The sequence below is a fragment of the Elgaria multicarinata genome, chromosome 5 (assembly GCF_023053635.1).
Source record: "Elgaria multicarinata webbii isolate HBS135686 ecotype San Diego chromosome 5, rElgMul1.1.pri, whole genome shotgun sequence".
NCBI lineage: Eukaryota > Metazoa > Chordata > Lepidosauria > Squamata > Anguidae > Elgaria > Elgaria multicarinata.
The window spans coordinates 106577082-106602789 of NC_086175.1; the positions used below are offsets into that span (position 1 = coordinate 106577082).

The following is a 25708-nucleotide window of genomic DNA, read 5'->3' on the forward strand; positions in this document are numbered from 1 at the left end:
GCATGTTTCAGGCTGCTGTACTATTGAATATGGCAGAAATATATATATATATTTTTGAAAATAAAAAAATTAACTGCAGGGGAAAGGAGAATTTAGGAGGCAGTGTGGGAGATTTTGCCAGCATAGTAGTGCTCCAGGTGAAAAGATACATGAGCTGAAAGAGTGCAACAACGCCTCTTTACTTGCTAAGGAAATGGAGGAGAAACTACGATTGAAAACTGGATAAAAAATGTATGTGTGATGGAGCTCACAGACTCTCAGTCCGGGTTTTGCAGTGCTGTTTTTCAGAGGTGCAATAATGTAGAAGAGATGCCCTTTTCTCCCAGCTGTTCCACTTCCTGCTTATAGATTTCCCACTTCAGCAAAACACTGTAAGTCTGCTTTAAGCATTCATTTATTCTGTAAGGAGAATTTAGGTCTCCAGACAAAACAAAATGCCCTGGCAATTTCTCCACCTTGCTGTAGGCCAAATTGATGAATGAATAGAAGGTTGCTCCCAGGTGAAAAGAAGAAACATTTCTTACATAAGATTTTCCACTCTTGTAATACAAACCTTTTATTGTGCAGGAACATCAGTCATCCAGTGACTTGCATGCTTAATTATCTTCTATCAGCCCTGCTTTCCCCATAGTGTACTCAGCATCCCTACTTTTGTTCTGGAAAGGCATCTATCCTTTTAAGAGCTGCGTGGCAGGCAGAAAACCAACTAGAGAAACATTTTTTCGGAAAACTCTAGGATCTGCTCATACCCAAATTGAGATCTGGGAGAAAAGAGCAACACGGTTTCTGCTCCTGAGAAGATCCTTATTCTTTTTTAAGAGTACCAATGAAAGATAAATGGTGCTGAATGCAGCTTCTTGTGCAATGCAGCACAATCCTCAGCATATTTCTTCAGCAAAGCTGAAACCTTACGTGCCTGGGGAGTAAGTCCCATTGAACTCAGTAGATTTACTTTGCAGTAAACACAGGCAGGATGGCACTGCATATATGTTTGGATTTGTAGCCGTACAGCCCAGTCTGATGTATTTTTACTCAGAAGAAGCAGAACCTTTTAAAGGGGGGATCTTCACTACTGCCTTTAAAGTGCTTTAAAGCACTTTGAAAACGTTTTGAAAACTGTATATGCAGTGTGTCCTAGGCTCCAACAGTTGTCAAAACTGTTATAAAGCGCTTTAAAGTGCTTTAAAGCAGTAGTGTAGATCCTGCCAAAGACTCTGAGCTGGATGTTCATTTGAAGATCCCTCTCCTTCTCTCCTCAGTTGAAGCATTATGGTTTCCATAACGGATCCTGCCATTATGGTTCTATTCTGTTTTAAACTTACAGTTTTTAATATTATATTTTATTGTGTCACTGTATTTTGTGGTTTTAAATTTTGTTTTGTGATCCACCCAGTGAGCTTTCGCTAATGCATGTTAATAAATAAATAAGGCACAGTGTGATAAAATCAGTTACCTCAGAGAGGTGACTTTGGCTGTTATGAAAGAGCAGAGAACTGTTAGATATTATTTCATTTATTATTATTGCAGGTTTATCATTAGGGTCAGGGAGAAGTGCTTGTGGGATTTTCTGCCTCAGATGTCAAAATAGCTTGGCTACTTATGCAACTTGATGTGGGGCAGAGCAAGCATTAGCCTCCTTGAGTGGCATTTTTAATAGAAATAATAGTTTTCTTAAGAACATTAAAGGTGGGGTAAAAATCAAGTAAATAAATAAAATTATTCCTCCACCATAAGTAGCAAACTGTCTTGGGCTGGCTCTGTATTTGTCGATGTTAATGTGACTCTTCTTCAGTCTTCCTCAACCTGGTCCCCTCCAGATGTTTTAAGAACATAAGAAGAGCCATAATGGATCAGACCAAAGGTCCATCTAGTTCAGCCCTCTGTTTACACAGTGGCCAACAAGCAGGACATGGTGCAACAGTGCCCTCCTATCCATGTTCCGGCAGCTAGTGTATACAGGCTTACTGCCTCTGATACTGGAGGTAGCACATAGCCATCATGACTAGTAGCCATTGATGACCTTCTCCTCCAGGAATTTATTCAAACCCCCCCCCCCTTTTAAGGCCATCCAAATTGGTAGGCTACAACTCTCAGCATTCTTTACCATTGGCTACTCTGACTGGGGCTGATGGAAGCTGAAGTACAAAACAACTGAAAGGAACTAGGTTATTATTATTATTTATTTATTTATATAGCACCATCAATGTACATGGTGCTGTACAGAGTAAAACAGTAAATAGCAAGACCCTGCCGCATAGGCTTACATTCTAATAAAATCATAATAAAACAATAAGGAGGGGAAGAGAATGCAAACAGGCACAGGGTAGGGTAAACAGGCACTGGGTAGGGTAAAACTAACAGTATAAAGTCAGAACAAAATCAAGATTTAAAAACTTTAGGAAAAAGAAAAGTTTTTAGCTGAGCTTTAAAAGCTGCGGTTGAACTTGTAGTTCTCAAATGTTCTGGAAGAGCGTTCCAGGCATAAGGGGCAGCAGAAGAAAATGGACGAAGCCAAGCAAGGGAAGTAGAGACCCTTGGGCAGGCGAGAAACATGGCATCAGAGGAGCGAAGAGCACGGGCGGGGCAATAGTGTGAGATGAGAGATAGGAAGGAGCTAGACAGTGAAAAGCTTTGTAGGTCAACAGGAGAAGTTTATATTGGATTCTGAAGTGAATTGGAAGCCAATGAAGAGATTTCAGAAGTGGAGTTACATGGTCAGAGCGGCGAGCCAAGAAGATGATCTTAGCAGCAGAGTGGTGAACAGAAACCAACGGACTGATGTGAGAAAAAGGAAGGCCAGTGAGAAGAAGGTTGCAGTAGTCCAACCGAGAAATAACCAATGCATGAACAAGAGTCTTGGCAGAAGAGACAGACAAAAATGATCGAATCCTGGCAATATTATACAGGAAAAAACGACAGGATTTAGCTACTGCCTCAATATGAGGAATAAAGGAGAGCGAGGAATCAAATATAAAGCCAAGACTACGAGCTTCCTTGACTGGAGTCAAGGTTAGGGAAGGCTGCTCTGTTTTATGTAAAGCCCAGGGGAATAACCCTCATTGCCCACACTACAAAAAAAAAAAAAGAGGAAGTCCTGCTTAGAACTTGGAAGCAATAGCAGGAGTTCAGTGGGATTTATTCCCCCGGTACATAAGATTGTGGAGGGGTTTAATGCTTGCTGATGTTCCTGTATTTATGTCATTTTGTTGTTTATGTACCTGCATGACACCCTGGGGACTTATGCTGAAGGGCAGTTTATACATATCCTAAAAAAAAGAAAAGAAATGTTGTTGTAGCCCTAAAAGGTCCTGGAGCAGTTAAACCAGAAACCCCCCCTCCCACTTTTTAAGGGACTGGTCATATTTAATGACAAGCCCCTGGGGAACAGAATTGCCCAACCGTTTGATTATGGCCCTGTAGTAGTTCCTTTCGCAGCAATTTTCCATGCCATGAAGAGCTGAGTATTTTATATGGATTTGAATTTTGTTCTGTAATTATTTTTATTGCATATGTATAATTGTTTATACATATGTGTAGTCCCCCCAGCCCTAATTTTATGTCGTTTATTTGAGAAAGTTTGGTTATATTTGGAAATGTAGAAGTTAAATAAAAATTGTGATTTACTTATTTATTTTTAAAGATAGGCACAGAAACAGCCAGGCTAATAACCTACTTCTTCCCAGCTGGTAAACCAGATTGGGAACTTCCTTTTTTTTTTTTTTTTTTTGTGGTCTGACGGTTTCTACATTTCCCTCAAACTACAATTCCCAGAATTCCCGGGAAGTCAGCCGTGACATTAAATTCTAATTATAGACAGTTGCTTCCGATTCGCAGCCTAGATATTTAGATTAGGGCGCAATCCTCCGCATATCTAGCCAGAGAGAGAATAACTCCAAACATTCCCTAGCCAGCCAAGTAGGAGTTTTTCCTGTCGAAACCTGCCTACGATTGCGCCCTCACCCAATAAACAGAGGGCTTCGACCCGACCGACTGCAGCGCCCCCTAGCGCCCAGAGGCGGTTGAGGAGAGCCCAGAAGCTTCTCGTGGGAGGAAAGGATCAACACGAAGCAAGCGGCGGCTGACGGCAGGCGCTCACGTGACGTAGCGTGACGTGGACTAGAGCAGCAACAGCTGAGGCAGTAGCTGCAGTAGCAATCGTAAGAGGAGGGTCTTTTTCCCCCCGCGTGCGCTTCAGCAAGTGCGTGTGTGTGTTTTTTCCTTTTCTTTTTGCAGAACCCGGAGAAGGTCTTCGCCTCCCGGGTCCCGTGAGTGAAGGGGAAAACGGGGGTGGGGGATACAGCACCAGGAGAAGGAAAGAGTAAGAAAATGTCGAATTCCCTGTGTTGAAGATGAACTTCTGAACAGAAGGGTGCTGGGGTGCGCTTTCTGCGCGTTCTCTTCCCTCCCCCGCCTCACCTTCTTGATGCCCTAAGCGTGGTAGCCGGTTGTTGCTGAAAATGCACTCTGTGTATGTTCAGAGGCCCGACTTCTAAAAGAGAAGCCCTGGTGTAAAAATATAAAAATAAATTTAGAGATTGAGCTCTAGTAAATCCAGGCTCGGATTAAATCTTGGGGATGTTTGTTTCGTGTGTGTTTGTAGAAAGAGGAATCTTTGAATATAGCAGCCCATCGCCTGACCTGGTAGTGTTGACAGTCTGCGTTTACTCTTAGTAGCACCTTTTTAGTGTTGGGACTAAGCCTTTCTGTGCCTTATGGATGCGTTACTGGTATTTTGCAGTCTGCGACTGTACAGTAAGAAGGAAGCCGACGTTGTTCAGAGGTATTTAGTTTCAAATAAACTTGCCTAGAGTTAGGTTGTTCTGTGTGTTTACTCAGAAGTAAGTTCCACGAAGTGCAACAGGGTTTACTTTTGCAGCGTTCCCCAATCTGGTTCCCTCTATATGTTTTGATCTTAAACTCCCATTAGCTGCAGCTAGCATGGCGGATGGTCAGGAATGTTGAGACTTCTAGCCCAAAACATCCGCAGGGCACCAGGTTGGGGAAGACTATTTTTAAGAAAAATGTGCATGGGATTTCAGCTTGGGGATGAGGTGGGGGGAAGTTAAAGTAAAAGCCTCTATGGGTACCTTGTTGCTGTTGTTTTCCAAATCGTATAAGATATTTGGTCCCCTTGCTATGAGATATATTGTCTATAAGTAGTAGATTGGGAAAGGAGAGGTGTTGAGTATTTATTCATTTATTTAATACCTTTATACCCATCCTTTCTTCCATCATAGAAGTCAAGATGGCATATATGGGGTTCCCAGGTGATCTGCTATGCAGGCACTGAACCCAGACCAATCTAGAAACATGGGAAGCTGCCTTATACTGAGTCAGACCAGTATTGTCATCATTGGCACTGGTTCTCCAGGGTGTGGGGCAGGGTTTTTCCTTAACCCTATGTGGAAATGCCAGCAATCAAACCTGGGACTGTCTGCATATGAAGCATGTGCTCTACCTCTGAGCTACGGCCTCTTCCTAGCGGCCTCTTCCTAGCGTCAACTAGGCAGCTGTATCACCTGCCTTCATATCGTGCCCTTTGATAGTATTTGCTAACTGTCTGAATGATTTTGTCCCAATAGAATTGAAGCTGAACTTTAGAGACCTGAGAATTAAAGCTGGCTTCCATCCACCAAAATCTTATGACCAGGATACTTCCTCTCTCATGTGCCCTGCTGACGTTCGCTATTTAGTGGTCTAATCTGTTGCATGTTGATTGCTTTTTAGAGCAAAATCTAAAGAGCACTTTGACCTGAAATATCATGAGTGTACAATTGTATTTGTGGCAGAACTGTGTCACACTTCAAAGCCATCCTGCCCCCACCAACCCAGAACACTCCTGGTGGTAATTTTTTCAAAGCTGTCACTTTCCATGTTTTAGTTAACAGTTTTTTAAACTATTATTATTATTATTATTTATTTATTTATTTATATAGCACCATCAATGTACATGGTGCTGTACAGAGTAAAACAGTAAATAGCAAGACTCTGCCGCATAGGCTTACAATCTAATAAAATCATAGTAAAACAATAAGGAGGGGAAGAGAATGCAAACAGGCACAGGGTAGGGTAAGCAGGCACAGGGTAGGGTAAAACTAACTTTTATTTCTAACAGAGGGACTTTACTTGTCCCCAAAGTACTTTAAGCCTGGGATTTAGCTACTCTAAAAATCCAAAGCACAATAGGAAGTCCTTAGTGGGACTAACTTTTCTGTAAACATGCTTAGAAACACACTGTATATTTGATTGCTTAAAACACAATAGCACCGAGTGTGTGGCTGCTGTGAACAAGGCAAAATCCTTGTTGGCCATGATTTAAAAGGAATTAAAAAGGAATTAAAAATAGAAGACTACAGAGCTATTGTGCGATGACACTTGAAATACTGTGTACAGTTCTGGCCACCACCACTCAAAAAGGATATCGTAGAGCTAGAAAAGGTAGTGAAAAGTGGAACCAACATTATCAAGGGACTGGAGCGACTCCCCTATTAAGAAATATTACAACATTTCGGGTTGTTCAGCTTAGAAAAAAGGCAAGTGATGGCAGACATGATAGAGGTGGATAAAATTATGCATGATGTGCTGAAAGTGAGGAGGAGGAGCTGTTACACTCATGTGTTGCTTGTGGGTTTCCCATTGGTATCTGGTTAGCCACTGTGCAAACAGATTGCTGGAGTAGAAAGGTGTTTGGTCTAATCTGGCATGGCTGTTCTTATGTGTCTCAAGTTGCATGTGTCCTTTCTATTTGCATTAAGCTAACATAGGAAAGTACTGGTGGCAGGTATTTCTGACTTATGATCAATGTAAGGGCCAGTTTACAAATCAATTTTAGCACTTCAGGCTATAGCCAGGAGGCTACAAACCTCCCTGTGCGTAGAAAAGTAGTTTATTAGAGCTCCCACTTGCAGCTTGAAGTGGTACCATCCAGGAAAGCTTTGCTACTTGATTTTCTTGGTCATTTAAACCTACTATAAATTTGCAGGTGGTGGGAAACTTAGGGTTTACACCAGCAGGAGATCAGCCTACCAAGCACATATTGAAATATCCGGGAGCATTAAAAGCTTTTAAAGGCTTTTCCACCTTTAAGGAGCAACTCATATACTAATGTATGGAGGGAGCAATCCTATGGGGCCTAGACAGTGCCTGGGGAACATAGGATATTTCGGATTCCCAGATCCAAGGCCAGAGACAGCAGTCTGACCTCGCAGCTGGTGTGCAAACACGAGCTCATAGAGGGGAGAAAGAGGGGTGGGAAGGGAGAGACTGGGAATGAGGGGACATGAGCTATCCCCTGTTGTCCCGTCTCCTTTCCTCCCCGAGGCCTCCTGTAGAAGTGTGAAACCACCCATCTAGCTAAAATGCAGAGTGGGAAGTGCAATGTGCTTCTTGCTCTGCATTGGATACTTGTAAGTCTCCTAGTTGGCTGATCAAATAGGATTGTGCTCTAAGTGACTTGTTTGGGATTAGGTACCTCTGACTTGCATCAGGTTTGAAGCCTTATAAATGGGTAGGGCTTTTTGTTGTGAATTTCCAGTTAACCTTTAAATTTACAACACAAGAAGAAGCCAGTATTATAACTCTGTAGATTGAGGAAATATCCCTTTGAAGACAAGAAAACCTGTTTTTCAGTAAATTAGGATCACTAGATATCCCTGAAACCTAATTCAAGACTTCATAGCCCAGTTGTATCCAACACTGTACCTTCAGTCCCTCTCTCTCTCTCTCTCTCTCTCTCTCTCTCTCTCTGACATCCATATAATAGGTATTCTCTAACGGAAGTGTTCTCTTCTGCTTTATGTCTCTAGTTATTCATGCTGTGTTCCAGTTTGCAGTAATGGATCAAGAACAGAATTCAGCTATGCAAGAGGATGTGAAAGTGAAGGCAATAGAAGAAGAGTATAAGAAAGCGTTTGTGTTTATTAATAAAGCCCTGAATACAGATGAGGTGGGACAGAAGGAAGATGCCAGGAATTATTACAAGAAGGGTCTCAACCACTTGCTCAGGGGAGTTAACATTCCATCCCATGGTCCTGAATGCACGGGCGCCAGGTGGGAGTCTGCCAGGCAGATGCAGCAAAAAATGAAAGAGACTCTACAAAATGTCAATGCCCGGTTGAGCATTCTGGATGAAAGTGCACAACCTAATCCTAGTGCAGTGTCCTCCGCTAGAGAGATGCCCAGGTTATATCCATCAATTCCTCCCAAAGAAAAGCCACAGAGGCCTCCTGTACCAAATTCACTGATGTCACCATCTCAGCCACTTCCAACAGGTGCATCTACAAGCCAAGGGCAGATGGCTGTGATGAGTCCTTCATCTTCACAGCCCATTGAAGCACCCCCTGCTTATACCCCTGAAGCCACTGATGGGCACTATACCGTGTCGTACGGGACAGACTCTGGAGAGTTCTCATCCGTTGGAGACGATTTCTACACCAAGTGCACGCAACCACCTCCTGTTCAGAGCCTTGGAGTAGATGCTGATGAACTGATCCTCATTCCCCATGGTGTGCAGATATTCTATGTGGCCCCTGACGGACAAGTCAGTGCTCCCTCATATCCTGGATACCTCCGCATTGTGAAATTTTTGGACACTGATGCTGCAGCAGCCCAGAATCGCCCCCCTGCTTTCCTTCAGGTAAGGCCTACAGTTCTACTTGTGCTACAGCCATGGGTGTTCTTAAGCCATTTGGCGAGCTCTTTAAGTAGGTGCCAGTGACCTGGCTCACACATAACACTAATCCATGTTGCCCACAAGGATTTATTTAGCAGATGTTTGAACAAACCGTGGTTTATTTTCTCAAATCCCTGGCTTGTTTGCTTCTCTCCTCCTTTGCCCTTTTTCTCTCTTTATCCCAAATGCCTTTGCGGCACTGGCATTTAGATCAGCTGGGATTTTTGACCACTCTTGTCCACCTCTGTATCATGGTGAAACAACCCATGGTTCTGGGTTCAGACATAACAACAATGTATGGTTTAAACAACTCAGAATTCACAACCCAAGAGCAAACCATAGGTTCTCTTTCTTGGTTGTTTGTGGTTAGGGGCGGGTTAGTATTAGTAGTGGTCGGGAGGCCAAAGCTCATCTGCTTCTGCTGTCCGTGAACAGTGATTTTCAACATGTGTTCCATGAAAGCTTATGGAAGTTCCCTAGTGAGAATATTTGTAATGCCAAACAAGCTTTTGAAACCTTGCCTTCCATTGCCAATTTTCCCCTGTTCTGCACAGCTACCAGAAAGTGTTGTGTGTGTTCTGAGATGCAATTTCAGTTCATGCAGGACCACAGTGAAGCTCAAAAGGTTTGGTCAGCACTCAGTTCAAACACAGTACAGAACTAATTCTTGACTTGTAGGTGTATGTTGGATTGCCATGAAATCGTCATTGGCAAATCTTTTTTTTTAAAAAAATCTTTTATAGAGAAGCCGAACTATTTCCCCCAAAATGGTGATTCTTACTTTTTCTTTATTTCTTTGAAGTGGGGTCTCCAATCTAACATGTAGTAGCTCCTTGCAAACCTGTGAAAACTCTGCGCAGTCACTTGTGTGCACTTTTGCCATGTGCTGGGCTCATCTTTCATTGTGTATTGGGAAATTCTGGAGAAGTGCTGTTCTTGCTGGGGGCTAAAAGCTGGGTCCCTGAGCAGCAGGGTATAACTTGAGGTAAAGCAGTTCCTTGTATCCTTATAAGTACAAGACATGTACAGGTGTTTCATTAGCTGTAGTAAAAGCTATTACAGTATGAAAAACTGCTCCTAGTAATTGGACCCTCTACTGCAAAAGCCTCTCTTTATAACCCCCACCCCACACACATTCACTTCTAAGGCTATTAGTTTTAATGGCCTTAGAACTAGAGATGTGAAGGCCTGGAAAAGAAAAGAAAAATGGTGGGAGAGCCAGATATTTTTGTGAACCACCCAGAGAGCTTGGCTATGGGGTGCTATAGAAATCTAATACATAAAATTATATATATAACCCATTGCCCCCCCCCCCAGGAAAAGGTTGTTCCTAAATGTTTTTAGTGTTTTCCCAAGCTTCTCCCCCAACCACCCAAAAGCCTTCATATCTCTATATGAGACTTTAATTGTATAATTTAACAGTTGAAGGCTCATGTTCAGGATTGGTATCCAGGTTGCAAGGAGTCTATACCACTGCATGTTTCAGGGATTTTGAAGCTGCATTTTGTACAATGGAAGATATATTTTGTACAAGTCTGAAAACATGGTATAACACTAATTCAATTTGTAACGGTTGGATTTGTTTGTATACAATTCCATGTACTGGTTTTCTTATGCTTGCTGTTAAACTTGAAAACTCCTAAGTGTTAATATATTATTCATTAGAAAGGGTAGTGTTGAGTTCAAAATATCCTTTTGGTCTTCTGTTTTCCAGGTTTGTGACTGGCTGTATCCCCTTATGCACAACCAGTCACCTGTCCTCTCCTGTAACACTGGAGTCTATATGTTCCCTGACGTGATGTCTCAGGTGTCGGGATCGTATGTGGGAGTAGTTTTATCTTCAGAACTTCCAGCTGCTGACAGAGAACTGTTTGAAGATCTGCTAAAACAGATGTCTGACCTTAGAGTGCAGGTAAACACCCTCATTACGACATCCAGTAGAGTAATTTAAAACAAAACAATTTACAGGTATCACTGAGTGACACTGGTGAGCCCTGAAATTGTCTGATTTGTGGAGCACAATAAATGAATTTCATTATTACCAATGCAAGGACTCTCATTAGGAAATGTAGAATATGGTTCATAGAAGCTGGAAAACTGCTGGAAGATATTGACCAAAAGTAAGTTTCCAGTGTGGTGCTATGAAGGGCAAGGCAGGTGAGGCCAAAATTGATAAAAAAATGATTAAAATAATAATAATTAAAACCTTTTTAAAAAACATTAATAACCATTAGTAAAATACTAAATTTATCTTCTGTTGTAAAAAAAAAAGAAGCATAGTTACAGTTAAATTTCATGTCAAATGCTAAACCTCCACTAAGACAGTAATCCTATGGATCCTGGGCAAGCATCCTAGGGGCCATAGGATAGCTTAGATTCCCCTCTTCCAGGTCAGAGGCAGTGCTCTGACTTCAGAAGGGGATGTCAGAGATCTGGCCCCTCTTTCCCTATTCTCTTGCAGCTGATGTGGAAAGAACCAAGCTAGCCACCCTCTGAGGTTGGAAAAGTGACGTTACTGGAGGAAAGGGCACATTCCTGTGGGCAGGGGAGGGTGGAGACTGGAGAGGCCAGGATACGAGTTCTCCTGAGCTGCCTCCAGTCTCTTTCCTTCCACTGCTGAAGCGCATTCACTAAACGGGCTGAAAAGAATGGAAGGTGGGGAGGTGGAAATTGTGTCTGCCACTCCTCCCACTCTGCTGGCCTCAGTCCAGTAAGGCATAGGAATCTCTGGATTTCGGGGCCTTCAGAGCAGGAAGAGCACAATCGATAGGACTGTGCCCTTATAGTTTCATAAAAAATGAATGATTGGCTCTGTCACACTCACACACATAGAAAATATGAGCATTCATTTCAGTTTTTCATCTCATGAACTCTGTCCAACCTAACTACCAGCTCTGGCTTCTTGGAAGTTCTGGGCTTATGGTTTCTGTTTCTCTGAGTAGTTGCATGTGCAAAGACACAGGCTGGGTAGGACTGTTGTTCTATGTTTATATGGTACAGGCCTAAGAGGAGATAGTTAAGACAATAGTTGGAGGCCGATAGAAAGGAACAGTGGGCTGGAAAGAAAAAGGGAAGCTATTACAGTACAGACACTACTTCCATTTCCTAAATTCCCCCAAACTTTAGCCACAGAAAAATTGTTGTGGCTTCTAGGCATAAGAGACACCCTACCTAGCAACATACACTCCTTGGTGTTATAAAATGCTGCAGTCAATGTAAATTAAGATGTTTAGTGACCTGGTTTTACACCATTGTTTAAGAAATATGTGAAGTACTACTAATGGCAAACGTGACTTTAATCAATTCTTTAATTTGGGGTTTTCTCTTGGTGATTTAAATCATGGTTAAAATTTAAATGAATCAACCCTGGGTGAAGCTAGTATGATTCTCCCCCACCCCCCAGCAAACTATTGGGCAGATACAGGGAAATACCTCTATAACATGTAGTGTAACAGGAATACTTTGTCCAGTTCAGTCACTCCCAGTGGAGCAAAGACTGAGCAAAATCTAATTTCTACCAATATTTAAAATGAAGATAGTAGAGTTGGAAGGGGCCTATAAGGCCATCAAATCCAACCCCCTGCTCAATGCAGGAATCCACCTGACAGATGGTTGTCCAGATTTTTAACAGTGAAACTGAAATGGATTATCAAAAGAAGTAAAAACCTGTAATTTGTCTTAATGAATTAAATCACACTATCCTCTTTCTTAAAATATTAGTTTCAAACAGTTGGGGAACTAGCCATATGATGATGAGCATCCTGATCCTGCAATGACTTTTTCACATATTCTGCAAACACATGGAGATCTTTATTAATGCATGAGTCCATCTGTATGCAAGTCATAAGAATATTAATTCCCTGCACTGTGTGATATTATTGCCTGTTACTGTGCTACCGTACAGAACGGATTCCTTGTTGAGCCTTCACGCTTGTGAATCTATTAATGTCCTTGATATGGTACCACAGGTTCCAGGATCCCATGGGGGAATAGGGTTACCGTCAGAACGCTCAAGATCTTGCAAAGAGCTTTTTGAGGATCTGTTAAAACAGAGATCTGAACTCAGAGCCAAGGTAAATTTTTAGGACTACGACTTAAAAGTGGTGGCAAACTTATACTAAGTTAACACATGTTAAATGTCAGAAATAGACACTGCCTTTGTTTTATGATGTGGGAAGTTTATTGTAAACTGTATATGCCACCAACAATGGCTCTTGTGAAACTAACAATATTAGAGCATTGAAAACATGGTGTAGATTTTTTAAAATACAAAAGATTCAGAGTGTTAATACTTGGCAGCCTATGTTATTATGCCAAGTATACAAAAATACATGTATCCCTTTATTAGGGATGGAACAGACGAGCTGAAGGACACAAATTATGAGATGGCTGAAGGTGTAGGTAAAACTCAATGCAGGCACATCTTCATTTCTTAATGAGAGCATAGAAACCAAGTTTGAACTGGAAACTAGTTTTATCACTCAATTCTATAATCCATATATATTTTATGAAGTGGCGGCACTATTATTGCTGTCGAAGAATGTTGGTCTCTGTTCAGGTACATTCACAACACTGGCTTGGTTCAGATGTAACTATCTTAATCTGCTAAACTCAGTTTATTGAACTGAGAATAAATTCTCATGCCTGTGCAGTCCATTCTCTCCCCACTGACTGCCCGGCTTCGAGAAGATATAGTGCTTCGTTAAACCACAGTTTCCTATCATGGCCCAAACTGGGAAATTTAAGAGCTGCTTACAAACAAAGAGCATTTTAAGATTTTTGAATTGTTGAACAATTCTGACTTTGACAGAATCATGAAACGGTTCTAGAAGAAAGATGGCTGTTTAGTTCTTTGCTTATTTGCCCATGTTTTTTGAAGACTGTGACATTTGGGGTTGAAAGATCTTTAGTACTGTCAGTAATTCTGATCGATTAGTTCAATTTTTAGCGTGTATTGTCACAATCCAATCCAGCATAATGTTGCTTATTTAGTTAAAGTTTAGAAATTGATCAGAAAAGGGAATATTGCAATTGATTGTGTGAGCTCTAGATAATAATTCAACATAGAACTCCTTTAAAATGCTTTGGGGGATATACTTAGCAGCTGTACATCAATGGCATGACTTTACAAAAATTGATTGAACTGTGGTCTGAGTTGTCAAATACCTATTTCTGTTTAACATTGACTCACTTAAGGAGCTTATAGAGGATTAGTTGGAAATACACATCAGTTGTGTATATTTGGCTCCTGCTTTCACATGAGTACAGGCTATTTTTAACTGATAAGCATGTAAGTTAAGCTATGTACACAAAATAGGTAGCGACTCAGCAAATGACTCATATTTGCTTTTGTTCACTACTCAGCAATAGTTACTGTCTTGTTGTACCAAAGAGATTATCTATAATGTATTAGATATTTCACATGTTCATGGGGAAAAGTTGTAACGGAAAATCCATGGAGGTTTTGCCTTCTACATCCTTATGCAGCTGCTTGAGTGAAATTTTGATGGAAGACTATATCAGAATTGAACCTTACTGGTGTCAAAATATAGCTGGTCTGGAGCTGTGACTGTACATACTCATGCTAATAGTTTGGTTCCACTCTCTTCTCCCACCTCACTCATAACAATGTAACATATTGTTAAAATACGTTTTTAATGCACTTGTCGGCCCATCTTTATTGTTGGTATTTTTTAAGCTGCCGATTGATATGTGGTTTCTAATACAAAATGTTTGGTTTATAACAGGGCTCTCTTCTCTAACAAAAGGGTTCATCACATGCTCAACTTTGTCCTGTTCGTGGCTGTGCCAGTGTGTAAAACCCCAAGAACAAAAGAAATGAATGCACTTGTTTGTAAATTCAGACAGGAAAAACATGTAGGAGTAAAGCCACCCTTCTCCTCCTCCCTGCCCTGTCTCAAAAAGACCCCTTCATCCTTTCAGTCCTGACTCATTGAACAAAGAGATGCAATGTAAGGGCGGTTAACAATACTGAATGAAAGAAACTTGCACTTCCCCTTAAATTGAAAGGGAGAGGTAGACTTGAGCACCATCCCTTCTTGCTCTTAAATGTAAATAATTTGTGTATAACCTACGTTTTTATTATGAAAAAAGCCCCCAAGTTGGCTAATAAAACAGGAAGCTGTGAGGAGTTTTTGGTTGTTGTAAATATTATAATACAAATACATTATCTGTGAAAAGATTACTGAACCCTTTTACTGTAGCAAAAGTATAATATACCTGTAGTCAAATTATTAGGGGGTGAGATAAGGGGCAGTTCATTAAATCCTACAAACCCCAGGCTCCCCCAGTTGAAGCCGACTGTAGTAGCCCTCTAAAAATTGTAACTCATGTACATATATGGGAGACATACTAGTTGTAATGTAAATTTCTTTGTCAGGTAACTTGGTGGCTAATTTGACACTTCATTGCTTTAGCTTTTGATCTTGTGATTATGTTTTCCTGAATATGTATTTCATCCTTTTAGCCTGCAGAGGCTTCAAGTGATGTCATCAACCTTGGTGAGATTGTACCTATTCAACCTATACCTGAAGAGAGAGAGAGAGAGTTGCCTGACTGGAGTGAGAAAGTAGCCCATGGAATCTTAACAGGTACTCTCAGAATAGATAACATAGATGCTTATGGTACTTTATCTTCATTATAGCAAAGTGTTAAATTATTTTCCATCCTAAAGGTATCAACAGTTGTGAACCTGATTCTAGCCACTTATGCTTTGTGTGCACATTAAATCATGTTCTCTGATGAGAGATGTAAAATTTCCAGAAATTTTGAGGCTATGGAAGAAAATGACTCTTTCCCCCCCCCCCCCAGTGGTTCATTGGAAAAATGGGTAATTTGGAAAAATAAGCAATGCTTTTTTTTTAGTGCTCTTTACAGATCTAAAGTCACTTTATTAGTTTAAGACATCCTTCCCCAATATGGTGCCCTCCAGATATTTTGGATTTCAAGTCCCCTCAGCCTCAGCCAGCGTAGTCAAAGATTAGGAATGCTGGGCACTATAGTCCAAAACATCCAGAGGGCGCCAGGTTGGGGAGGGATGCTTTAGGAACATAAAACAGCCTTTCTGTTCCTAAAGTTATTTCATGTATAACTTAGTTTGCTCATAAAATTATCATTTTCAATAATATTTTAAAGTAATTATTGTCTGAATAAGTTAGAACTACATTAAATGATTGCTACAGCATCAGAAACACAGGATTCTATAAAACAAAACTCAAACTGTCAAGAATGCACAGTGATGACTCAACTCACATGTTGGGAAACTGAACGTAAATATACTCTAGATCAATAATTTTAATAAGGAATGGAATAACTAACTAAGCTGGGAATATTACAAAGAGGATTAGAAAACCATTTCCCCCCATGGCTTCATTATTTCCAGTCACTTTACATCTACAGACTTTGTTTTTATTACATAGTTTTTAGAAATCATTTTATTAACTATATATAAAGGCTTTGGCAGGATCTACACTACTTCTTTAAAATGGTTTATAACAGAAGTGACAACTGTTGGGGCCCAGGACACACTCCGTATACAGATTTCAAACCATTTTCAAAGTGTCATATCCTGCTTGGTGCAGATATTGCCTTTGTCTTAAAGTCTAAAAGAAAACATCTCATAATCTGAAGCTGTTCAGTTTTTTGGAGAACAACAAAAACAGTCCTGGGGGGGGGGGAATGGAAGAACACACACCCTCCCCTCCCCCCCCCAAAAAATTCCATTTTTTCCCACGCCTTCACATCTCTAGTTCTCATATTACCTTATTAGCACTAGGATGACAAAAAACCAAATGGCTGAAAAATCAGATTAATTACATAAATAGTTGATCTGCAATCCAGCTCTAAAACCCAAGGGTGCCATCTGTCAATGAAAATGTTTACCTTTTGTTAGTAATAGGATGTTAATGTTTGTTAATAGGGCTGTACTGTATGTCTACATTACCTGAACTATAAATAGTTTGTTGGGCTGCTTAGAAGTAAATTTAAAAGTTCTTGAATGGCTTGGCATTCTCTCTTGGAAAACATTGTTTGAACAATTTCCCTCTGGTTTGCTTTGACTAGTTCTCATTAGCTGAAGATCTACATTGTTTTTTGATCAGGTTTTGGAACAGGAGGAGAGTAAAAGAACGAAAATTGTGTTTTGTTTAGTGTATTAACACAGTTCTTTACTTGCTTAAACTTTGTATCTCAGCCTCCTTTTCAAAAAACTGTGAAAAATACTGAAGTTAGAAAGATAAATGTGCTGTTCACCAACATGCTAACTCAGAGGTTGAATGTGGATTGTTTTGAACCATGGGTTGTTTGTTGAACCGTGGTTAGCATGTTATCTAAATGCAGTATGTTTTCCACATGGGTTATGTTGTCTGAGCACAACCAGGGCGTCTTGTTAACCAACCTGTACAACCCAACAACAAACCATGGGTTCTCAAGGTGACTTGTTCAAGAAAATAAGCCATGCTATATTGTTAACAAGTTGCCCTGGATGCGTTCAAACAACACGTTAATCCATTGTTTAACAAACAACCCATGCTTCAAAACAATTCATACTCACCCACTGTGTGTGGGTTAGCATGTTGTGTGAATAACCCCAAATAGCAAGCTAAAGTAATGCTTGGTGAGGTAGGTGCCCGAAAAGCAAAATGTAACTCAAAATGAGGTTCTTAGGTTTTATCTAGAATATATTTCAGTCTGTCAAATCTCCAGGGGCTGCCAAATCAGTAAAAATGCAGCAGCAACTGAAAAAAAATCCCATATGTATACTTATATTGTAAATCTAGGGTATAAACCTGAGGTGAACTTAGGGACCACAGTCGTATTTATAGAAAGAGATGAGTGGCCTCTAAGATATATGAATAAACTTGAGGATACTAGACCAGCTATAACTTAAAGCTTATTTACATCTGATATAGACAAAGACGGTAGCATTCTGGACTGTACCGCTTCCTACGGCAGGTTGGGGGTGGTATATATTTTGAATGCTCTGCTACATAAAAATCTTACCTTTGTGAAGCAAGCCTACTCCTTTTTCTGTACAGTAAGTTTCTGTGTGATGGAGAGTTCAAATATATGACATACCCATCACCAGCAGTCTGAAATGGTCAGTTCAGTATCCTATGGTCTTATTCCGAACAATGTGTAGAACAGTTCTAATCCTACATGGTGAAGATCATGTCTAATATTTAAGTTACTTTCCAAACATGATTTAACATTTTTTTCCTGAGAATTTGCAACAGTGCTTCCTAATGGCTACTGGTTTAGGCTTGGACCAGAAATAAGATTTGGCATCTGGGGAAACCAAGATAATGCTATCACAATTGCTCAGTGCAGTCTCTCCTGAGATGAAGATGGGAGAGATACCTTGATCTGATGCAGTACTGCTACACTTGTTCTCTAGGGTATGATGCCTGCTTCTTAGCAGGGAATAACTCATAGCATTATTGCCTTTGCCTTTCCCAGCCTTAAAGGGCCTGGAGACCCAGCTGCTCTGTCCTCAGGAGATGAGCTGGATTTGCAATTAGTTGCCTCAAAGGGAAGAGGTGAAGGCTGACTTAAAGAGGTTTGAGTGTGTTTGGGGGTGGGGGAAAGGAGTGTCATGGTGGAATAGTCCTTGTTCTTTGAGCAGAGACCAAAAATAACTGGGCAAGCTCCAAAGTTGTCATGCTCATAGAACAAGACTCTACAAATCCCACATCAGCAGCAGGCAGTAGATGCTTTTACATGAAGGTAGCAAGCTTTTGTTCTTAGGTGTATTAGAGGCAGAAGATGGCATGGCAGAAGATGGGACTGTGCCTGCTGAAGACATGGGAGGGGCGCAAGTATGTGAGTTCCCAACACATTTTTCAATATAAACTGGACCTGAGAAGTGGACAGGATGGAATTGTGCTGCCTTTTGTTACTGTATTATTCAGTTGTTTGTTGGGTTGTTTTTGTATTTTTAAAGGAGCGTCCTGGGTGAGCTGGGGCCTGGTCAAAGGAGCAGAATATACTGGGAAAGCAATCCACAAAGGAGCTTCTAAACTAAGAGAACACATACAACCAGAGGAAAAGCCTTTGGAAGTCAACCCAACTGTAGCAAAGGGGCTACATGTAGCAAAGCAAGCTACAGGAGGAGCTGTAAAAGTCAGTCAGTTCTTAGGTAAGATACAAATATCCAATTTCCTTGGGGAAAGTTATGAGATACATAACTTATGATATGCTTTGTTTCTTCAGTCTGCCATTTGTTTTTAAAATGGATTAACTTTGATTAAAAAACCAAGATGCTTTTGATCTACATCATAGCATCTGCATGAACCTGGAGGGTGTGAGACCATAGATGGACCATCTGCCTCTCTAACATGAGGCTATTTCTGGCAGTTTTCAGTGAGAGGTTGAAAGTCCTTAAATTTCAATAATCTTTTCAAAACATCCTACAGTCTAGCAGCTGCTTGCTCACAAACATATACCTATACTGCTAGGCATATTTAGCCCATTTTCATCCTTTCCTTCTCCCAAGTAGATTACGGAAGCGTAAATGCAAGTCATCCCACTATATCCTTGCAACTGTCCTAAGAGGTACATTAGGCTGAGAGTTGGTGGCTGGCATACAGCCACCCAGTGAGCTTCAGGGATAAGCAGGATCCAAAGAAGCTGACATAGCTTTCTCTTGCCTTAATTTTGCATCCAGGCCTTCACATCTCTAGCTCTCATATTACCTTATTAGCACTAGGATGACAAAAAAACCAAATGGCTGAAAAATCAGATTAATTACATAAATAGTTGACCTGCAATCCAGCTCTAAAGCCCAAGGGTGCCATCTGTCAATGAAAATGTTTACCCTTTGTTAGTAATAGGATGTTAATGTTTGTTAATAGGGCTGTACTGTATGTCTACATTACCTGAACTATAAATAGTTTGTTGGGCTGCTTAGAAGTAAATTGAAAAGTTCTTGAATGGCTTGGCATTCTCTCTTGGAAAACATTGTTTGAACAATTTTTGTATCCCAGCCTCCTTTTCAAAAAACTGTGAAAAATACTGAAGTTAGAAAGATAAATGTGCTGTTCACCCAACATGCTAACTCAGAGGTTGAATGTGGATTGTTTTGAGCCATGGGTTGTTTGTTGAACCATGGGTTAGCGTGTTATCTGAATGCAGCCCATCTGGGCTACATTAAAAAAAATGGAGATATTCTTGCTGAGATATGGCAAGTAAAATTGTTAAGGGAGATGAACTGTTAATGTAACACCTGTTTTATGAGACTCAGCAGATCTCTGAACTTAATTGCTCATGTTTCTAAGGAAATTAAAATGTCAGTTTCGATCACGCTTTCCATTTTAGTTGAAGGTGTGTGTTCTATAGCAAGTTGTGTTGGAAGAGAGTTAGCCCCTCATGTCAAGAAGCATGGAAGCAAACTGGTTCCAGAATCCCTTAAGAAAGACAAAGATGGAAAGTCTACTTTTGATGGGGCTCTGGTTGTCGCAGCAAGCGGAGTTCAAGGTAACTCTTCTTAAAAGAACTGTTCCTCAATGTGTGATATAACTTGTATTAATTGTTGTTGTGTTGCTGTTTCTGGTTTTAATTAGCCGGCTTGTTTTGCAGGGTTTTCAACAATATGGCACGGTTTGGAAAGTGCTGCAAGATGCATTGCTAAAAATGTATCTAAAGAGACGGTTCAGACTGTCAAGTACAAGTAAGTTAATTTTTGCCTCTGCTCTGCAATACATTTTGATCATGCTTCTATATTAGGAAATTGTTACCACATGAGATTTATTAAACAATAGAAATGCTTTGCTGTTGTTGGATCCAAACTAGACATGAGGATGGCACTTAAATTTATAAAAACAGGGAACCTAACTAGTTCCTCTCCCCAAGTACTTTTCTCTCCAGTTGAGCTGCCATACCAGAAGTGACCTTGACTGGGAGACAAAGCACTTCAAGAGAGGGGCCTCGAGGAGGTAAATGATGGACAAGGTTCAGCCTCCATGTCCTTTTATTATTAAAATTGGACTCCCCACTTCCTCTTTTTTATGTAATTGGAGCAATTCTGTTGATACTGAAAAATGATAGAATAGGGTACAAGCTTGAATAGGGTACAAGCTGAAATCAGGAAGGTAATTGGAAATATTAAACTTATTACATATTTTTTCGTTACTTAAAACAAGACTACCAAAAAAGAGAATTTAAGAGAAAAAAAATGACATGAAAGTTAACAAGGCTAAAATCAGTCTCCAATGTGATGGATTAAATGAAGTCTAGTTTTGGAATGCTTTCTAGTTGGGCGGTATAGAAATGCAATAAGGAAAGAAAGCAATGACTTGAAATTAGCTTGAAATTAGTGTTGGGCGGGGTAGGGGGGGCAGAATAGAACGTTGTTGGAAAATGTCTGTGCCAACTTGAAAGTTTTTTTTTAAAAAAATCACTTCTCATTTTTTCTACCTATAAAGATGACTAACTTGGATGTTCCCTCCATAATTCTACCAGGTCGGAGTCTACCTAATCTGTGCTGCATCCTTTTGTGCCAAAATAATGGCACATCTCTAAAGTATTGCTGGAAAGGCTGAAGAATTTGTTCTATGTTACAATTCATGTTAATCTTTCTTCTTATTTTAGATTTAAAAATAAGACAAAAGGAGATCAGCCTTCAATGGCCACTAAGAGTGAAAAGCAATAAGTAACTTGTAGTTATCTATAACTAATAATTGTCTTGATAACTTTCTTTGAGTATTCACCCCATCTCTTATAAATTGTGTAAAACTATCAAACCATACAACCTGGAAGAACTCACTCAAGAGTTAATCTCAAACTCTGGATGTTTAAAATGTTCCAGAAATCAGGCAAGAGTAATAAGATTGTGAACTAAACAGCTACAGTAGTATATGACAAACACACTCATAATATCGTTTAATGAATGGTCCACAGTAGAATATCTTGATTCTTCTCACTCATTCTACAACATAGTTCCTTGGAGAGGCTTCCAACAGATTCAGGTTAACAGTTTATTGGCTCACTGGGAAAATGTTATGTAATACCCTGGGGATGGGCAATTTATCCCCTGAATGTATTGAGTTTTCTCATTCTAACCACCCCTTCTTAAACTGCCTCCCTGCCTTTGGCCTCATGAAGCTGTTAACAACACTTCCTTGTTTGAGATTAGGGATACCATGCCAGTAATGTTAAATGTTACCTCACCATTATATGAGGTATTTAAAATACCTGGGTTAATGTTAATTCTTGTTCTTGAACTGCGTTTATTTATTTATCATATCATACTTATACCCCGCTCCTCAGCCAAAAAAGGCTCTCGGAGCAAGAGTTTCTATCGAATATTTATGTTCTTGGGTGAGTTTACCTCCCCCCCACATTAAATATAAATATATCAGTTATGCAAACTCCTAACCGCTGTAGTACAGTATTCAGTTTTGAGATGGTGTGAATACTCTTGTATAATTTTTGGTACTGCTTGATTCAGTTTCATTACCTTTTAATGCTGGTGCTTTTGGCTTATGATGTCATGGTGAAACTAATAAATCTGGGAATATTTTGGTATCCAATTAGTTTGATCAAATTTGTTATGTTTGACAAATACAGTTATTTCATTCATTTATTTACTACATTTTTATATTGCCGAATAGCTGAAGCTCTCTTTTATAATTATAATTATAAGGCTGTCATGTTGCTAACATATAGTATTGGATCATGCTCTTCTTCCATTCAGTTCTAATGTGTATTCCGAAATAAGGAATTCATTATTGAGTTTGGTCATGACCGAGATTATTTTGATTATTCTAAGAACAATACAAGAGTTCAAACATTTGACTTCAAAATTTGGTTGGCCACCCTGGAAGATTAGCAAAGGATAGTTGCTTTGTGTACCACTAGTATTACTGCCGCTACATACAGGTTGATCCTTCATAGTGTATTTTTCCTCAGTTTGGTTAAGCAATAGCTTACTTCTCATGGTAACTTCTAGAATTATTTCTTTGTATTTTTAGTATAATTACACCCATTTGCACCATTTGTCTCAAAGTGGCATGTGACTAAACATAAAGTAAACTGGGCTGCAATCCTCCATGATGAGTCCTGGCAGCTCCATCACTGGAGTAGAATTGTTATACTTGTCCTCCACAGTTGGAAATGATTGAGATTATCCTTTGTACAGGAAAATGTTACAGCAGAAGCAAAACTAAATAAGGGAAATTCTGAGAACTCAAAAAGGGCCTATTCAAGTCCTAATTTGTACATATACTAAGAACACACAGTGAACTTTCATCAGAGTAGTAGAAGGCTATTCCTATAGGCTATTATAATAAGAAAGAATTTTGCTTAACTCACACTGCAGGGCAAGAAAGTGGGCTTTGATGCTCCTATTTTACAATAAAGTTTATTGACTACTGGAAAAACTGGGTGGTATCCAGCTGTGCTCCAGTGCTAGTACTAATGAATTGCACTAGCATGAACTAATGCTTGAACAATGTAACTAGGTCAATGGGAAAGATCAGTGATTTGGTGCTGAAATTCGTTGCAGCCAAATATTGGTGGCAAATCACCACATTTCCCCATTGCCATAACAAGCTCTAGTTATGTTGCACAAGTGCTGGTTTATGCTGGTGCAATGTCATTTTTTTAGCGATTTGTAATTGTATATAAATTAAGGACTCTGGAGCTTTTAAATACATCCTATTCCTAGCACATAGTATAGCATATTTTAGCTAAAAACTTCAGCAAAAATCCCAAATCCTACTTAACTTTTTATTCTGGAGGGAACAAAACTTTTGTTCTAGTATCATGTATAAGCATAACTTTGAGGTCTGTATCTAAAATGACTGAGTAAAAACTAATTCTCTGAAGCAAGGGAGAAAAAAAGAATTAATTAAATCTGGGACAATTAGCAGCCCTATAAAACCATCTTAATTCATTCTCTTCTGTGTCATTTCTGCTATGGAAGGATTTCAAGAGGTGGATCAAACCGTTCTGTATGCTTATTGATTTCAGGTTTTTCAAATGAATCTTGAGCCATCATTTGGGAATGGAGGCATGCATATAACAGCTTTACTTAGTTGTACAAAAACATTTAGATCTCTATTGACATGTTCCTTATTTCTGTTAAGGTATGGGGATGATGCTGGACATGCCACAGATGATGCAGTAAATTCTGCCATCAACGTTGGTGTGACAGCTTTCAATATTGACAACATTGGAATCAAAGCTATGGTGAAGAGAACTGCAAAGGAAACGGGACATGCTGTGTTGGATGAATATAAAATTATAGAAAAGGATGAATCTAAAGCTATTGAAAAGAGAGAGAAAAAAGAAGATGGATGCTGAAGACATTGTGTGATTGAATTGCCCAAAGCCTTAATGTATGCTGTAACTTATTCAAAAGTATTAACAGATGCTGTATTTTTCTAACTTTTAAGACTCCTGGACTTAATTATTGAAGTTGAAACTTAGCCTCTTCTAACATAAATGGTTTCAAGTATCCATAGCTCCCATATTACTGCAAGACTTAGAAATGAATTTTCAGTAGCATTAAATTTGCACAAGGGTACTCAATATTTTTCAAATTAAAGTGGAAAATCTGAATCTAGTTTCATGTATAGTGGGACTATTTTTGTAACAATACAGACAAAATATATTGGAATAACTAATCATTGGAATAGTTACTGAAACTGAACAGTCTAACGGAATACATTACTTCAGCTTTATGCAAACAACTGGCAAAGCTAGTAAGTTAAAACTAGGGGCAGTATCCTACTACTGCTGCAATGGGGCGCTAGGCATTCCAAAAAGTCAAAATGAACATGGCAGTTCAAGTTCCACTGATCTGTCCTGATCGGGAAAGAAGCGTTTCCACTTGTTTCCAGGATTGCTTTTCTCACTGCTGGCTCCCCATTGTGTGAGCAAACCAAAAATTGCAACCAAAACCAAAAATTGAAATGTACCACTAATCCGTTCTTTCCTGGATTAGTGATACAAAACAGTTAACCAAACTTTGTGAAATCCTCGATTTTTGGGGACTCAGTTGCCAGCTTTGGTAGGCAGGACTTATAGTTGGCATTATTCAGCCTGTCTGTGGGAACAGACTTTCTCTTTAGGGCTGAGATTCTGTGAAAGCTTTAATTGTGCTCTGTATTTGTTATAGGATCACCCTACTGTAAACTGAAAGCCTGCATTATTCAGAAGTGAATCTTGTTGCCTTGTGATGGAATGCGATGAATTTCCTATGTTGGATGTTAAACTTTGCTCCACTTCACTATCTAATATAAAAGTTCAGTTACTGTTAATGTGGGAGTCTTCCATGTGTTACAATGTCTTTTGGTTCAGATTTTGACATAAAACCTATTGTGAGGTTTCACAGCTGCTAAAATTGGTAGGGTTGATAAAATCTACAGCAGAAATATAATGCCACTTAAGAGGAACACATCCACTGTTTAAGGAGCTAACCACTTGCAATGTCTTATAAATATAAAACTATAAATAAACTTATGATGCATAGTTTGGTTACCTGCATTTTTATTTGCATGGAAAAGCTACAGTGAAAATCAGTTTACTCGTGATGAAAGGCTATTGTGAAACCTTTGTGACCTCATATTGTATATGTGGACAAGATTAAGGATGGGCAGACTTCACACATGTTTTCACTAGAACCCTAAGATCCACCTACCGGTGTCTGGTGCAAAAGACAGGAACCCACAGTTCTTCCGCGTACAAATCATTCCTGTTTCAGCAACATAATTTAGAGCAGAGAAAGAAAGTCTCTTTGTTGCTGCTATTGCTGAACAATTCGGAGTCTGAAATCCCTGCCAATCTACTGCAAATCACCCAGAGATCTACCAATAGATTCTTTTGCCCAGGCCTGGACGACATATCTTTGATAATCATCATCATCTCATTTACAAGTAGTTATCAGTTTTCCCTTATAGACTTGGAGACTTTAATGGCTACTTGAAAAAAAAAATTCAACACTTGGAACTTTTCCTGGCAGACAGAAGATACAGGAAAATTGCTCCTGTTCCATTTCTGCATGTTACATCATTAGAA

At 39.7% G+C, this 25708-nt stretch overlaps 1 protein-coding gene across 7 annotated transcripts; it reads left to right on the forward strand.

Moving 5' to 3' along the window:
- The first annotated feature begins 4020 nt into the window (after window positions 1–4020).
- SPART (spartin) lies at window positions 4021–25162 on the forward strand. Of its 7 annotated transcripts, XM_063126960.1 has the most exons (10): window positions 4650–4780; window positions 7806–8635; window positions 10386–10583; window positions 12640–12744; window positions 15159–15282; window positions 18633–18827; window positions 20006–20164; window positions 20267–20357; window positions 21278–21338; window positions 23776–23856. In XM_063126960.1, exons 1-9 carry the CDS (start codon window positions 4717–4719, stop codon window positions 21336–21338), a joined length of 1827 nt encoding a protein of 608 aa, XP_062983030.1. In that variant the 5' UTR covers window positions 4650–4716; the 3' UTR covers window positions 23776–23856. The 7 variants fall into 7 exon arrangements, with proteins under 7 accessions (XP_062983025.1, XP_062983027.1, XP_062983026.1 ...); XM_063126955.1 differs by lacking the exons at window positions 4650–4780; window positions 21278–21338 and adding an exon at window positions 4021–4198 and having other exon boundaries at window positions 23776–25162; XM_063126957.1 differs by lacking the exons at window positions 4650–4780; window positions 21278–21338 and adding an exon at window positions 4021–4157 and having other exon boundaries at window positions 23776–25162.
- The last annotated feature ends 546 nt before the right edge of the window (window positions 25163–25708 follow it).